Consider the following 13,331-nt stretch of genomic DNA (forward strand, 5'->3'; position numbering starts at 1 on the left):
CCTTCATTCAACCTAGCAACAGGCTGAGAGCTGGAGCTGAGGCGGGTTTTAAGCCCCTTGACAAACCGTTACACCGCGCCCGCCTGTCAAGCTGGTCAGCTACACGCCTTATTGTGAATAACTCTTTCATCAAATCAAAACTGACGAGTCATCAAAACATCCCCCCCCCCCCCCCCCCCCCCGTACAGTGTGTGCTGATCGAGACATGAGCTAATCACACCTATTTGGTTTTTTGAACCAGGCTGTAAACATGTTAATCTCTGCTGTAAAAACAAGCTTTTTGAATGTAGTTTTTAAGATTAAATAAATATTTCTATATAAATGGACTCCTTTGTCTCTACTTATGAGTATACATTTTAGATTTGAAATGACAAGACTAAAATGTGCATTAATGTAAGACACGCCCACTCACTGCGACCGCAACATGATACAATGTTTGCCCCACACACACAGTGGCTCAGGCTCAGGGCTCAGTGCGCATGTGTGTGGGTGGGGGGAGTGATGGTGTGTGGTGTGTGCGAGAGGCACGTTATGATGCCAGGGACCAGAGCAGAATAAGCAGGAGAATGTATCAACTTAGAGAGGGAGGGGGGCACAATGATACAATGTTTGCCCCACACACAGAAATACACACATACACTTGAGTCCCCACAGTTCGCCGAGTCGGGTGACGAGGCTTTAATAGGTTTGGTGACGTAGTAATTCACTCCTACGTAATACTGTACTCCACACAGCCGTTAGAGTTTTTCAAACTGAAGGGCAGACACTCTGCACATTTCTAACACAATATTTAGAATTCAATACTTTGTACTCAAATGTCGAGATTGGGACTTGGATTGATCCATAACACTACTTAATACTCAAATACAGAGGTTTATAGTTGAAAAAAGTGGTTTTAGCCCCATTCTTAAATCAAGATACATCGAGAGTAAATAAGATCAATAACTTGTGAATAAAAACACAGTTAAAAATGATTTAGAAATGTAGTCTTCCCAGATCAATATCACTTAATATTGAATTTTTCCCATCTAAGCTGGACATAGGGTTTTAAAATGGGAAGAAAATGGTTTGAATGCAAGTTGTTAGGTTGTTATTTGTATTTGAGCAGGTGAAGCATGAATACAGTCTTCCAAGGTGCAAACCCTCCTCCTCCTCCTGAAGCTTGTGGAGCTCGTTGATGTACTGCCGTCTTATCTGCTGGCCATCTTCTCTCAGCAGAAGTAGAACAGAAGAAAATTGACTTTTTAGTGTGGGGTCTTCAGGATGGCAAAGAAAGAGAGAAAATAGCAGTTATTCATTAAATCAATTTGTTTGTGCATTCATGTGTGTGTAAGAGTACACTTATAAATTCAACAGTGTACTACCCAGACAACAAATGTACAGTATTCGGGTAATCAACATCTATTCAAAGTTAAGAAGATAAACCTTATTGTAATCATGTTGTTTTCAGCTCTCTCACTTGCACAATAATATTCCACATCAAATGGTCTCAGATTTTGAGTGAGGAAAAATTAAGCAGCTTATTGTGGATAGTACTTCATCTTAACATGAAACAAATATAACCTGAATTATTTAAATCATTAACAGGTCCCAACTCTCTGTGCTTCAGTACAGAACATACAGTAACTCATTTATTATTAACATGAGCTCAGTACATGGCTGTATTCTTCAAACTATTTCTTGTACTAATTGCTTTATATCTTATTTTCATTCCATATGTTATTTATATTTTATATTTTTACTGCTGTATTCTGTGTAAGAGCATCTGTAATGATTAAGAACTATATTAATAACCATATCAAATTTCCCTGAACTCATACAAAGTGAATTGTTTTTTTTAATTTGGTAACAGTTTGCACAAATCTTAAGACACTACATCAACCATGTAACGTTAATCCTCTATAACCTACACAGCACATTAGGTTCAGTTGAGTTAAGTTTATGTTACTGATGGATAATTACTACACAAAGTTTGTTTTTTAATGTCCACATTTAGGTGGAGTATAACATTCATCATAACATCAGATAACCATATTTACAGTCTGTGGTTAACCATCGAGGTGAACCTTTGGCTTCTAACATCACACAAACTCTGTCTTACAACATCTTAACAACAAACATTTCTAACAATTCAGAATTACTTTTTCCCCAGTTTAATAGTGCTGGCTAGATATGTTAACATTAGCATCTTTAGCATGAATGGGAGTCTTGATCGGCTAAACCATTGACCGTAAATAATGGCCTACACTGAGTACAGTTAGCCGACTGGTTTACAAGCTAACGCTAAACAAGCTAGGTCCGTAAATATAAATACCGACCAATGAGTATGCAGTAAATATAACACTACTATATCACTTACCGAAAAAAACTGAAGCATCAACTTCTTGGATGGTCTGTTAACCGCACAGCAAGCCGTGTATGTTGTCAGATATGTGTTAAACAAACTCTCCAAACGAAGTAAAAAAGAGGAGAAATCAGACGGATCAAGCTGTTAGCCTCCTGACCTGCTGACCTGACAGACAGATGCAGCGCGCAGAGCTGTCAATCAAATCTGCCACAACCAAATATGGGCATAAGCGTTTTCCTTAATAAAATAAAATCCGATGAGTTATAAAAAAAATTAATCCCCCCACAGTGGGAGCACATGAGGTCACTAAATAATCAGATCTATGTTGTTTTTTGAACCAGGCTGTAAACATGTTAATTCCTGTGGTAAAAACTTGCTTTTTTGGCTGAGGGCTTATGGCACTTCCGGCGCTTCTGCAGTCAGCCTCAAGCGGAACCTCGAGGAACTGCATTGCACTTCCGCATTGGCTTCATTCTTCGAGACCGGAGGTTGCCCCTTGGTCACAACCAAAAACACAGGAGGGCAGCTGAGACGAGAAAGATCAAATATCTCTCTCCAATATTGATCCTAGTTTGAGCACGTTTCTGCTCGTAGAGCTTATTAGAAACATGCAGAGGCTTTTTAGGTCGAGTACAATCACTTCTATCTGAACCAGTTCTCTTGCCCGCTTCCATCGCTGCAACACTTGTTGGTTTGACCTGATAACTGGTCTCATATCTGGCAAACCGAGGGGCATCCAAAACGGCTGTGTGTGTGTGTATAATGTGTGTGTGTGTGTGTGTTGCAGGTCTCCCTGAGGACTTCAGCAGCAGAGACTTCCGGCCCTCTTCAGGTCCGTTGTGTTTCCTGGAGTCGCTCTGTGACCTTCATGACGGTTTGGTTCTGGAGGCTAAAGGAGTCAAAGAACACTTCTGGAAACCTCTGATGAAGAGACTCTTCCACAAAAGGGTAAACAAACAAATAAAAAAGAAACAAAAAAAAATCTAATCTGTCCCGTCATGGTCTAATCTGTCCCACCATGCTCTAATCTGTCCCGTCATGGTCTAATCTGTCCCACCATACTCTAATCTGTCCCGTCATGGTCTAATCTGTCCCACCATGCTCTAATCTGTCCAGTCATGATCTAATCTGTCCCACCATGCTCTAATCTGTCCAGTCATGATCTAATCTGTCCAGTCATGATCTAATCTGTCCAGTCATGATCTAATCTGTCCAGTCATGGTCTAATCTGTCCCACCATGCTCTAATCTGTCCCGTCATGGTCTAATCTGTCCCACCATACTCTAATCTGTCCCGTCATGGTCTAATCTGTCCCACCATGCTCTAATCTGTCCAGTCATGATCTAATCTGTCCCACCATGCTCTAATCTGTCCAGTCATGATCTAATCTGTCCCACCATGCTCTAATCTGTCCAGTCATGATCTAATCTGTCCCGCCATGGTCTAGTCTGTCCCACCATGGTCTATCCTGTCCCGTCATGCTCTAATCTGTCCCGCCATGATCTAATCTGTCCCGCCATGATCTAATCTGTCCCGCCATGGTCTATCCTGTCCCGTCATGGTCTATCCTGTCCCGTCATGGTCTATCCTGTCCCGTCATGCTCTAATCTGTCCCGCCATGATCTAATCTGTCCCGCCATGATCTATCCTGTCCCGCCATGGTCTAATCTGTCCCGCCATGGTCTATCCTGTCCCGTCATGTTCTAATCTGTCCCGCCATGGTCTAATCTGTCCCGCCATGGTCTAATCTGTCCCGCCATGATCTAATCTGTCCCGCCATGGTCTATCCTGTCCCGTCATCTTCTAATCTGTCCCGCCATGGTCTAATCTGTCCCGCCATGGTCTATCCTGTCCCGCCATGGTCTAATCTGTCCCGTCATGGTCTAATCTGTCCCGCCATGGTCTATCCTGTCCCGTCATGCTCTAATCTGTCCCGCCATGGTCTAATCTGTCCCGCCATGGTCGGCGTGATGAAGCTTTAACCTCAGACTTGCCGTCATGTTGTTTTTCTAACCTTTGACCTCTGGTGTCTCACAGATCCTCAGAGGGAAAGAAGACGGGCTGAGTGGCTTCCTGGACCCCATGAACTTTGGAGACAGTTTGTGAGTGTGAATACATTTACACGTTGATTTTAACGACTTCAGGAACAACGTTCACAAACCAGGTGAATTGACGACATCTCGGGAACAGCGTCCTCAATGACATCATCGACTTTAATCTCTAATTTAACTCTTGTTAGGACCCGATCTCTCGGAGACGCATCGCCAGCAGGAACCTTGTTTTGTTCTGGTTCAGCGCGCTCCCCGAAGCACTTTCCTTAAACAACTTGGTTAACTTCTCTGGTCAGGTGTCGGAGCCGAAGCGCCCATCAGTGTCACTTTAGGTCGAAGCAGCCAATCAGATCAAGCAGGAGGCTTTACCTCCTTTTAAATACATTTTCCTTCCTGGTCTCGGAGCATAGCAACAAGGAGAGTTCTATGTGTTCTCCAGCACACCTTTTTGCACCAAATGTATTTGATCGCCTTAAAGCACACGCAGCTTCGCTCCTCAGGCGCTCCCAGCTGGAGCGACCACGACAAGGGCGACACCCCTCTGTGTGATCAGACCCAACGTCTGATAATTCTTCCTTATCTATCTCTGATCTCTCTGATCTCTCTGTCTCTCTCTCTCTCTCTCCTCCTCTCTCTCTCCCCCCTCTCTCTCTCTCTCCCCCTCTCTCTCTCTCTCCCCCTCTCTCTCGCTCCCTCTCTCTCTCTCTCCCCCTCTCTCTTCCTCCTCCTCTCTCTCTCTCTCTCCCTCTCTCTCTCTCTCTCTCTCTCTCTCTCTCCTACTCAGTCTGTCTCTCAGTCGTGTTTATGAAGAACACATTTTGGCGAGCGGCGGTCTGGATGAGAGGATTTTTACAGGTGAGGGGGCGAGTGAGGAAATCGGTACCCCGGGGCCCTGCCTGTGTGAAGGCGTGGAGAACCAGGACAGCGCCACCTACAGGCTCCACAGCAGCCTCACTGTGAGAAACACTCCTCCTCGTCTGCTCCTCTACTTGATGCTTCATGGCTGTGAATGAACACAAACTGTCTTCTCCACAGGCCTCGGCCCTGAAGATCTCTACTCCTCTGATGGGGAGGAAGTACGTTCAGGAGAACAGCCTGGCTTCTCCCGTGTCGTTGGCCATGAAGAGCGTCGGACGTCTACACACGCTGCTGTCAGGAACCAAACAGGGCCCGAGTGCTAAGCTAACCCAAACTCTCAGGTAGATTTGTACATCTGATCACACCTCATGTCTTACAGCCAATTAGATGTAAGCACAGTCTGGGGTGTATTACATGCTGCTGTGCATTGACACAAACTGTACCCATACAGGAACTGTGCCAGAGACCCCAGTGATGTCATCAGTCAGCGCCTGAAGGACATGTTTGAGCTTTTCTGTCAGCATTTGGAGGACAGCGGGGCAGAGGACAGCGGGATGGGGAAAGGTACACGACCAACAGAACGGGAAACTTTTAATCGACTTTATCCTCTCAAAGGTAAACAGATGATCTTCTTCCTTCTAGACATGGCAGTTAAGTACTTCCACCTGGCGGAGGCGCTCTACTACAGGATGCTGGAGTCCATCATCGAGAGAGAGAAGATGATTCTAGGAGACGCCGACCTGTCGGTGAGGATTCATTCTGACAGGAGCGCCTATTTTTAAAGACGCTATTAGTTTGAGTACCCTTAAAACAAATGTGTACTGTCTCTTTAAATATAAATATCTCACGCTGTGTTTCAGGCAGTGTGAATATGTGTACTGTCTCTTTAAATATAAATATCTCACGCTGTGTTTCAGGCAGTGTGGATATGTGTACTGTCTCTTTAAATATAAATATCTCACGCTGTGTTTCAGGCAGTGTGGATATGTGTACTGTCTCTTTAAATATCTCACGCTGTGCTTCAGGCAGTGTGGATATGTGTACTGTCTCTTTAAATATAAATATCTCACGCTGTGCTTCAGGCAGTGTGGATATGTGTACTGTCTCTTTAAATATATCACGCTGTGTTTCAGTGTATTCTGGAGCAGGACGTGTTTCATCGCTCTCTGCTTGTCTGCTGTCTGGAGATCGTCGTCTTCTCTTACAGACCTCCAGGAGACTTCCCCAAGCTCATCAACATCTTCCAGCTGCCCGCTTATCACTTCTACAAGGTACCAGCACACCTGTGATCAGACCTGTCAGTGTGCGCCTGTTTATGTGGGCTTATGTGTGTGTGTGTGTGCGCGCAGGTGATCGAGGTGTTAGTGCGGTCGGAGCAGGGTCTGTTTCGAGAGGTGGTGAAACACCTGAACCAGGTGGAGGAGCAAGTCCTCGAGAGTCTGGCCTGGACCAGTGAGTCCCCACTGTGGGAGAGCCTGAGAGGAGCCAAGGACCTGGTCCCCACCTGTCAGCAGGTACACACACACACACACACACACACACACACACACACACACACACACACACACACACACACACACTCACACTCACACTCACACTCACACTCACACTCACACTCTCACACACACACACACTGTCTTTTAACTTGAATTTACCGACATTATCCCCCGGATATGATGTTATGTGTTAACCTTTCCTGCTCCTCAGAGGACACTGATTGGTCTGCTTCAGAAGTTGTAGCTTCACCTTCGGGACTAACCGTCACTTTAAGTGCTGCACGTTGTAAACAGACACGGAGAGTCCGGCGTGTTGAGGTGTCGGGTTGTTTAATACACACAGAGCTCAAACTGAACACTTCAGACGCTGACTAGTTTCTCTGCGCTGATTCTGCTCCGGTCCCCGACACCAGTAACATGCCTCTCACACACACTCCCCTCTCTCTTTCTCCTCCCTCCCTCGCTTTCCTTTCGTTCACAGACAGATGCTACTCATAAGGCTCTGTGTAAACGTAAAAGATAGAAAATGTTCCATACATCATGTAATCCATCTAATCATCTTTACAGATTTCTCTCTTCTGATAGATTTGAGCTCTTTCTGTGATTGGGTCTCCATGCTTCTGAATCTGCACCCAAAATTCTGTCAGAACTTTCATTTAGAATTTCCAACGCAGCATCGGAGAACACAAAAAACCTTTAAAAAATCAAAACACCCCAAATCACAGAGATGCCGAATCGCACAGGACTAATATTATCAAATAACCTCTGTGTTTGGTGAAATATGGTAGGTAATTTGTGGTGGAATTTTTACTTTACAAATTACAGTCCCCAGGTAATACTCGTCCTGTGTGAGGAGGGCTTTAGTGTGTGACCAAAAGCTCCTTCTATACATCGGCTCGTATTAATTTCAGCATTAGCCAGTAAGCTAGCTTCGCTATGCTCGAGTCCGCCGGTGCTAGGCGAGTTAGCATTAGCTTCGTCGTCATACTCCGTGGCTGTTTTCTTGTTTTTCTCTCATCTTGTATTCGGTTTACCTTTTGACTGTCCCCTTACATATTTGGTGGGGTGCCAACCGGAGGTCCCCTGAACCTTTTAGAAAAAACTTTTTAGATTTGGTTTATTTCACTGTGTGTGTGTGTGTGTGTGTGTGTGTGTGTGTGTGTGTGTGTGTGTGTGTGTGTGTGTGTGTGTGTGTGTGTGTGTGTGTGTGTGTGTGTGTGTGTGTGTGTGTGTGTGTGTGTGTGTGTGTGTGTGTGTGTGTGTGTGTGTGTGTGTGTGTGTGTGTCAGGTGATGCCTCCTCAGTATCTGGAGCAGAACAATGAAAGCAGCTCGGGCAGCGTTCCTCTCATTTCAAGCACTCAGAGAATCAACCTCAATGCCAACAGCACACTCAAAGGTCGGAGTCACACAAACACACACACACACACACACATACTTTACCTATAAACTGTGGTGAAAATAGTTGTTTAATAATCCGTCCCTCCCCCTGCAGGTGTGTCCCCCTCCCCCACCTCCCTGTTGGACAGGTACAGCTCCCCACCCACCGGCTCGGCTCGGCGCCGTCTCTTTGTGGACATCGTAGATGGAGAGTCTAGAGTCTCCTCTTCCAACACAACCAGCACCACCAGCACGCCCGTCTCTGTGACAAAGAGCGGACAGCCCAGCCTGGTCACAGCCATCCCAGCCGGGCAGACTGTGGTCACTGTGGCAACCGCCACAGTCACCGCCAACAACGGGCAGACGGTCACCATACCAGTGCAAGGTTAGGGACTGAAAATATGCAAATAAGTATTGTCACAAGAATGAGATAACAAACACCAAACTCTGCTCTCTGCAGGTATAGCCAATGAGAGTGGAGGAATCACCTTTTTCCCCGTCCAGGTGAATATGACAGGACAGGGCGGAGCCACGCTGCAGGCGCTGTCTGCACAGACTCTGACCGGGACACTCACCGTCCAATCAGCTGTCAGCAAACCCAGTGTTAAACCAGCAAGCAACCCGCTGAGGAAAGGATCTCTGTCTCTGTTCTTCAGGAAGGTAACTGTTTTTTATATAATATGACATGCAGTACCCAGAGAATCCACCAGGGGGCAGAAACCGGATATATGCAGTACACAACAAGGCCACCAGGGGGCAGACACCAGATACACGCAGTAAACAAAGAAGCCACCAGGGGGCAGACACCAGATACATGCAGTGTACAGTTTGTTTTTATTTTGAAATAATGATGAGTCAGCATGTTTAAAAATGAACACCTGAAGAATCAAATGTGATATGAAGGGAACTTGTTAATAAAGGTGAGATGGATGTTAATGAGGTGAAGCACTGACCTGTGATCACATGACCTTACAGGTGTACCACCTGGCCAGTGTGCGGCTCAGAGACCTTTGTGTCAAACTGGACATCTCCTCCGACCTGAGGAGGAAGATCTGGACGTGTTTCGAGTTCTCGATGGTTCACTGCAACGAGCTGATGAAGGACCGCCACCTCGACCAGCTGCTCATGTGTGCGGTCTATGTCATGGCCAAGGTGTGTGTGTGTGTGTGTGTGTGTGTGTGTGTGTGTGTGTGTGTGTGTGTGTGTGTGTGTGTGTGTGTGTGTGTGTGTGTGTGTGTGTGTGTGTGTGTGTGTGTGTGTGTGTGTGTGTGTGTGTGTGTGTGTGTGTGTGTGTGTGTGTGTGTGTGTGAGTGTGTGAGTGAGTGAGTGAGTGTGCGCACAAATGCACGTACGTGTTAAGAGTCCCACGCGTACACACGCACGTGCATTGTCTAAGTAGTACACGCAGCCTGATTTATAGACGCACGCACATGTGATTTGTAACCTTCTCTGACTTTTTATGCGCCATGAATCTGTGCCATCTCCTTGTATAAAGAAGCACTTTATTTTAATAATTTATTAATGGGTAAATTAAATGTGCGTAAATGTTTCTCTTTAAGGCTCTCATCGCTGTTAATATAATGTCTCTGTTTTTTTTAGATAAAAGAGAGAGAAGGCTTAGTTTCAGTTTAGTTTGCTTGGTTTATTAGTTTGTTGTATTATTATTATTTATTATTATGGGAGGGGGGAGGGGGGCATTTCTACAATTACATTTTTTTTTTGCTACAGACGTCTCGCAAAATGTGTTGCAAAACTCAAGCAGTGCAGATTCACGTGAGAAAAGTAGTTTGTGCAGTTGTAGCGGCAGATTTGAGAAGTTGTAACCACAGAGTTGTGGTTGTAAAGGATAATAGGCACGAGTAATAAAAAAACACGTGAGTAAATGTTGGATTACAAGTTTGCAGCTGTCATTTTGTTTGTGTAAATATCAGTCTACACATTTGTGAATATTTTTTCTGTGACTTCACATTCAGATCACGCATGTGTGAATATTTTCTTTGGGTTAAAATTTTAACTCTACAGGTTCACATTTTTTCCCCCCATTTGTGACATGAAATTAATTTCACGTGTGTGGATTTTTTAAGTAAACATTTTTACATACAAGTTCACTTTTTTTTCCTTCAAGTTCTCACATCACATTCTACAAGTTCTCCTATTTTGCAACATATCTACCTTCTACGAGTGCAAACTGTGCTGTGGCCTTACACACACACAGACACACACACACATCTAAAGTCTCTCTCTCTCCTTCTCTCCATCGAATAGAAAAACACATATGTGCGTGCGTCTATAAGTCAGGCTGCGTGAACTACTTAGACAACACACGTCTGTGTGTACGCGTGGGACTTTTATGAAATAATCACACGTTTGTGCGGCGTGCATATGATGAACCATTCCGCGCGCCATTGTGTGTGTGTGTATGAGCGTGCGTGTGTGTGTGTAAAGTTCTTCTCTGATTTGTCATCAGGTGACAAAAGAAGAAAAATCTTTCCAGAACATCATGAAATGTTATCGCTCTCAACCTCAGGCCAACAGCAACGTAAGAAGCACACACACACAGACGTAGAACACACAGAGCACACACATAAAGCACCCACAGACATAGAGCACACACACATAGAGCAAACACACACACGTAGAGCACACACACACAAACATAGAGCACACATAGCACATACACACACACACGCACACACACAGAGTACACACATAGACAGACAGAAACACACACACACATAGAGCACACTCACACTGTGTGTGTGTGTGTGTGTGTGTGTGCGTGTGTGTGTTCCAGGTGTACAGGAGTGTGTTGATATCTGGGCGGAGTCGACACTCAGACGACACGAACAAACACAACGTGACGTCCGACAGCAAACAGGACTCAGGTAAGACCTGAGGAGACTCCTCCTTACCATGGCAGAACCTGTATGTTACCATGGTAACCAAAACAAAAGTCCAACACACCCACAACAGATGATTTATTGATTTGATTTAAATGACAATCCTTTTTCTCTTGTTTCTGCTCCTCCAGCAGAGGGAGACATCAGTCCACTTCCTGTTCGCTCCAGCAGCACCTTACCCGCCACCCAACCCGGCAGTGCCCCCTCCACCCCCAACAAGACCTCCTCGTCCTCCTCGGCTGTGTGTGAGGCGGAGGACGAGGAGCGAGGAGACCTGATCCTCTTCTACAACAACGTCTACATCAAACAGATGAGACTGTTCGCTCTCAGATACTCGCCCAGCTCGCCCTCTGCTGGGGTAAAAGAGCATTAAACTCTCATGTCTGCTTATTCAACCAGTCAGAAACCTTTAATTAATGTGTGTGTGTGTGTGTGTGTGTGTGTGTGTGTGTGTGTGTGTGTGTGTGTGTGTGTGTGTGTGTGTGTGTGTGTGTGTGTGTGTGTGTGTGTGTGTGTGTGTGTGTGTGTGTGTGTGTGTGTGTGTGTGTGTGTGTGTGTGTGTGTGTGTGTGTGTGTGTGTGTGTGTGTGTGTGTGTGTGTGTGTGTGTGTGTGTGTGTGTGTGTGCGCGCAGTCCCCCCCTCTCTGTCCGTACCCCACCCTGAGGACAGGCTCGCCCCGTCGGATGCTTCTCTCCAGCAAACACTCCATCTACATCTCCCCTCACAAGACAAGCTCCACCCCCACGCCGACCTCTGCCCGGGACAAGATGTCTTACTACATCTGCAGCAGCCCCCCCAATGTGAGCGCCTCCCCCCTCCCCCAAAGCTCTCCTGAACCTCTAGATTCCACAGCGATTTGGAGCCTCTCCAGCTCTGCCCACTTCTCTAAATATGGTCACTCCCTACCACAAAATATTCTTCTTGAAAACATCTGCTGAGAGCTTCTTTTAGTCCAATCAAAATTGGACCTTAATGAACTAAATAAACATAATTTCTATCTTTATTCTAAGAGCCAGAAGTGACCATATTTGGACAAGAGGGCAGAGCTGGAACTCCTCTCCAGCTTCGCCCTCCAAATATGGTCACTTCCTTTGACAAAACCAAAGAAGCGTAGACTAGAGATTGAGAAGATGAAATGTTTACTGAGGGAAGAAATCAAGGGAACATTTCTGTAGGAGTGTTCGCCCCCTGCTGGTCATGCAGCTTCAGATTCTTCAGATGAACAACTGAGAGATGTTCTGTGAGTCAAACCATATGAATGATTAATCATTGATCCTTTATCTCAGCGTCTACAGGAGATCAACAGCATGATCCGCACCGGTGAGACTCCGAGCAGGAAGCGCAGCGTGCCGCTGGAGGACGGCACGTCCCCGAAAAGAGTCTGTCCTGACAACCACTCTGCTCTACTGCGCCGCCTGCAGGACGTGGCTAATGACCGCAGCTCCTCCCACTGACTGACACTTGCCTACGGAAGCCCTGAGCGGACATGAAGGGTTAGGGTCTTTGTTTCATTAGGACAGAGCAGCTGTGGCTCAGTGGTAGAGGGGGTCAGACTGAAGGTCGGGGTTTCGATCCTCAGCTCCTGAAGCTGATGGTCTCAGTTGGCTGCAGGTTACACACTTCAGAACCGTCTGTCAATGTCTCAACAACTTCACGCCAGGACGATGACATCATTAGGAGGAAGTTTCCACACGTCTACTTCCTCCACTTCTTTCCTTGCTACTTCTCCTCTCCCAGCTCGCTAGTTTTTTACAATGCCTTCTCTTTCAGTCCCCCTATCATGATGTGTCCACCTCCCTTCACTGTCCTCTCCTCTCCTCTCCTCTCCTCCCCTGACTGAGATGTTGTCAACATTGATGAAGTCCGTCGGTGAGACTCGAGGGTTGGCTCTGATTTATTTGGCGGTTGATGAAGCGTCCATCTTGTTTGCAGTCACTCTGGTGTTTCTAACGTAGTCATCATATTTATCATCATCGACACTCAGCCGTTCTTCTTCTGCTCGCTGTGTCTCCTCCCATCATCACGTTGACCTCAGACAGTCGAGGCCATGAAAAGTGTGTAAATATTTGTAAAAAAGAGAGAAGTTATTTTATGGAGCTCTTTGTAACTTAAGTGCCTTTTTTTACTCCTGAACTCTTTTTCTTTGTTTCAACAACTGATGGAATAAAAAGTTTAAAACCACCTGATGTAGTTTGTGTGTGTCACCACCAGATGGTGCTGTCGAGACAAGCCACAACACACACACACACACACACACACACACACACACACACACACACACACACACACACACACACACAC

At 45.8% G+C, this 13,331-nt stretch overlaps 1 protein-coding gene across 1 annotated transcript in view; it reads left to right on the forward strand.

The window, feature by feature from the left end:
* Window positions 1-13,211, forward strand: part of rbl2 (retinoblastoma-like 2 (p130)) — a 21,857-nt gene extending 8,646 nt beyond the window's left edge. Inside the window, exons 6-22 of the mRNA XM_020653582.3 lie at window positions 3,135-3,295; window positions 4,385-4,449; window positions 5,183-5,354; window positions 5,434-5,597; window positions 5,708-5,820; window positions 5,899-6,002; window positions 6,390-6,527; window positions 6,606-6,770; window positions 8,041-8,149; window positions 8,246-8,515; window positions 8,591-8,790; window positions 9,106-9,282; window positions 10,598-10,669; window positions 10,925-11,015; window positions 11,162-11,388; window positions 11,663-11,830; window positions 12,317-13,211. Coding sequence (XP_020509238.1) covers window positions 3,135-3,295; window positions 4,385-4,449; window positions 5,183-5,354; window positions 5,434-5,597; window positions 5,708-5,820; window positions 5,899-6,002; window positions 6,390-6,527; window positions 6,606-6,770; window positions 8,041-8,149; window positions 8,246-8,515; window positions 8,591-8,790; window positions 9,106-9,282; window positions 10,598-10,669; window positions 10,925-11,015; window positions 11,162-11,388; window positions 11,663-11,830; window positions 12,317-12,484 — 2,564 coding nt within the window. The 3' untranslated portion in view covers window positions 12,485-13,211. The remainder of the gene's footprint in view (window positions 1-3,134; window positions 3,296-4,384; window positions 4,450-5,182; window positions 5,355-5,433; window positions 5,598-5,707; window positions 5,821-5,898; window positions 6,003-6,389; window positions 6,528-6,605; window positions 6,771-8,040; window positions 8,150-8,245; window positions 8,516-8,590; window positions 8,791-9,105; window positions 9,283-10,597; window positions 10,670-10,924; window positions 11,016-11,161; window positions 11,389-11,662; window positions 11,831-12,316) is intronic.
* Window positions 13,212-13,331: the final 120 nt, after the last annotated feature.

This window comes from Labrus bergylta, chromosome 7, assembly GCF_963930695.1.
Source record: "Labrus bergylta chromosome 7, fLabBer1.1, whole genome shotgun sequence".
In the NCBI taxonomy this organism is placed as follows: domain Eukaryota; kingdom Metazoa; phylum Chordata; class Actinopteri; order Labriformes; family Labridae; genus Labrus; species Labrus bergylta.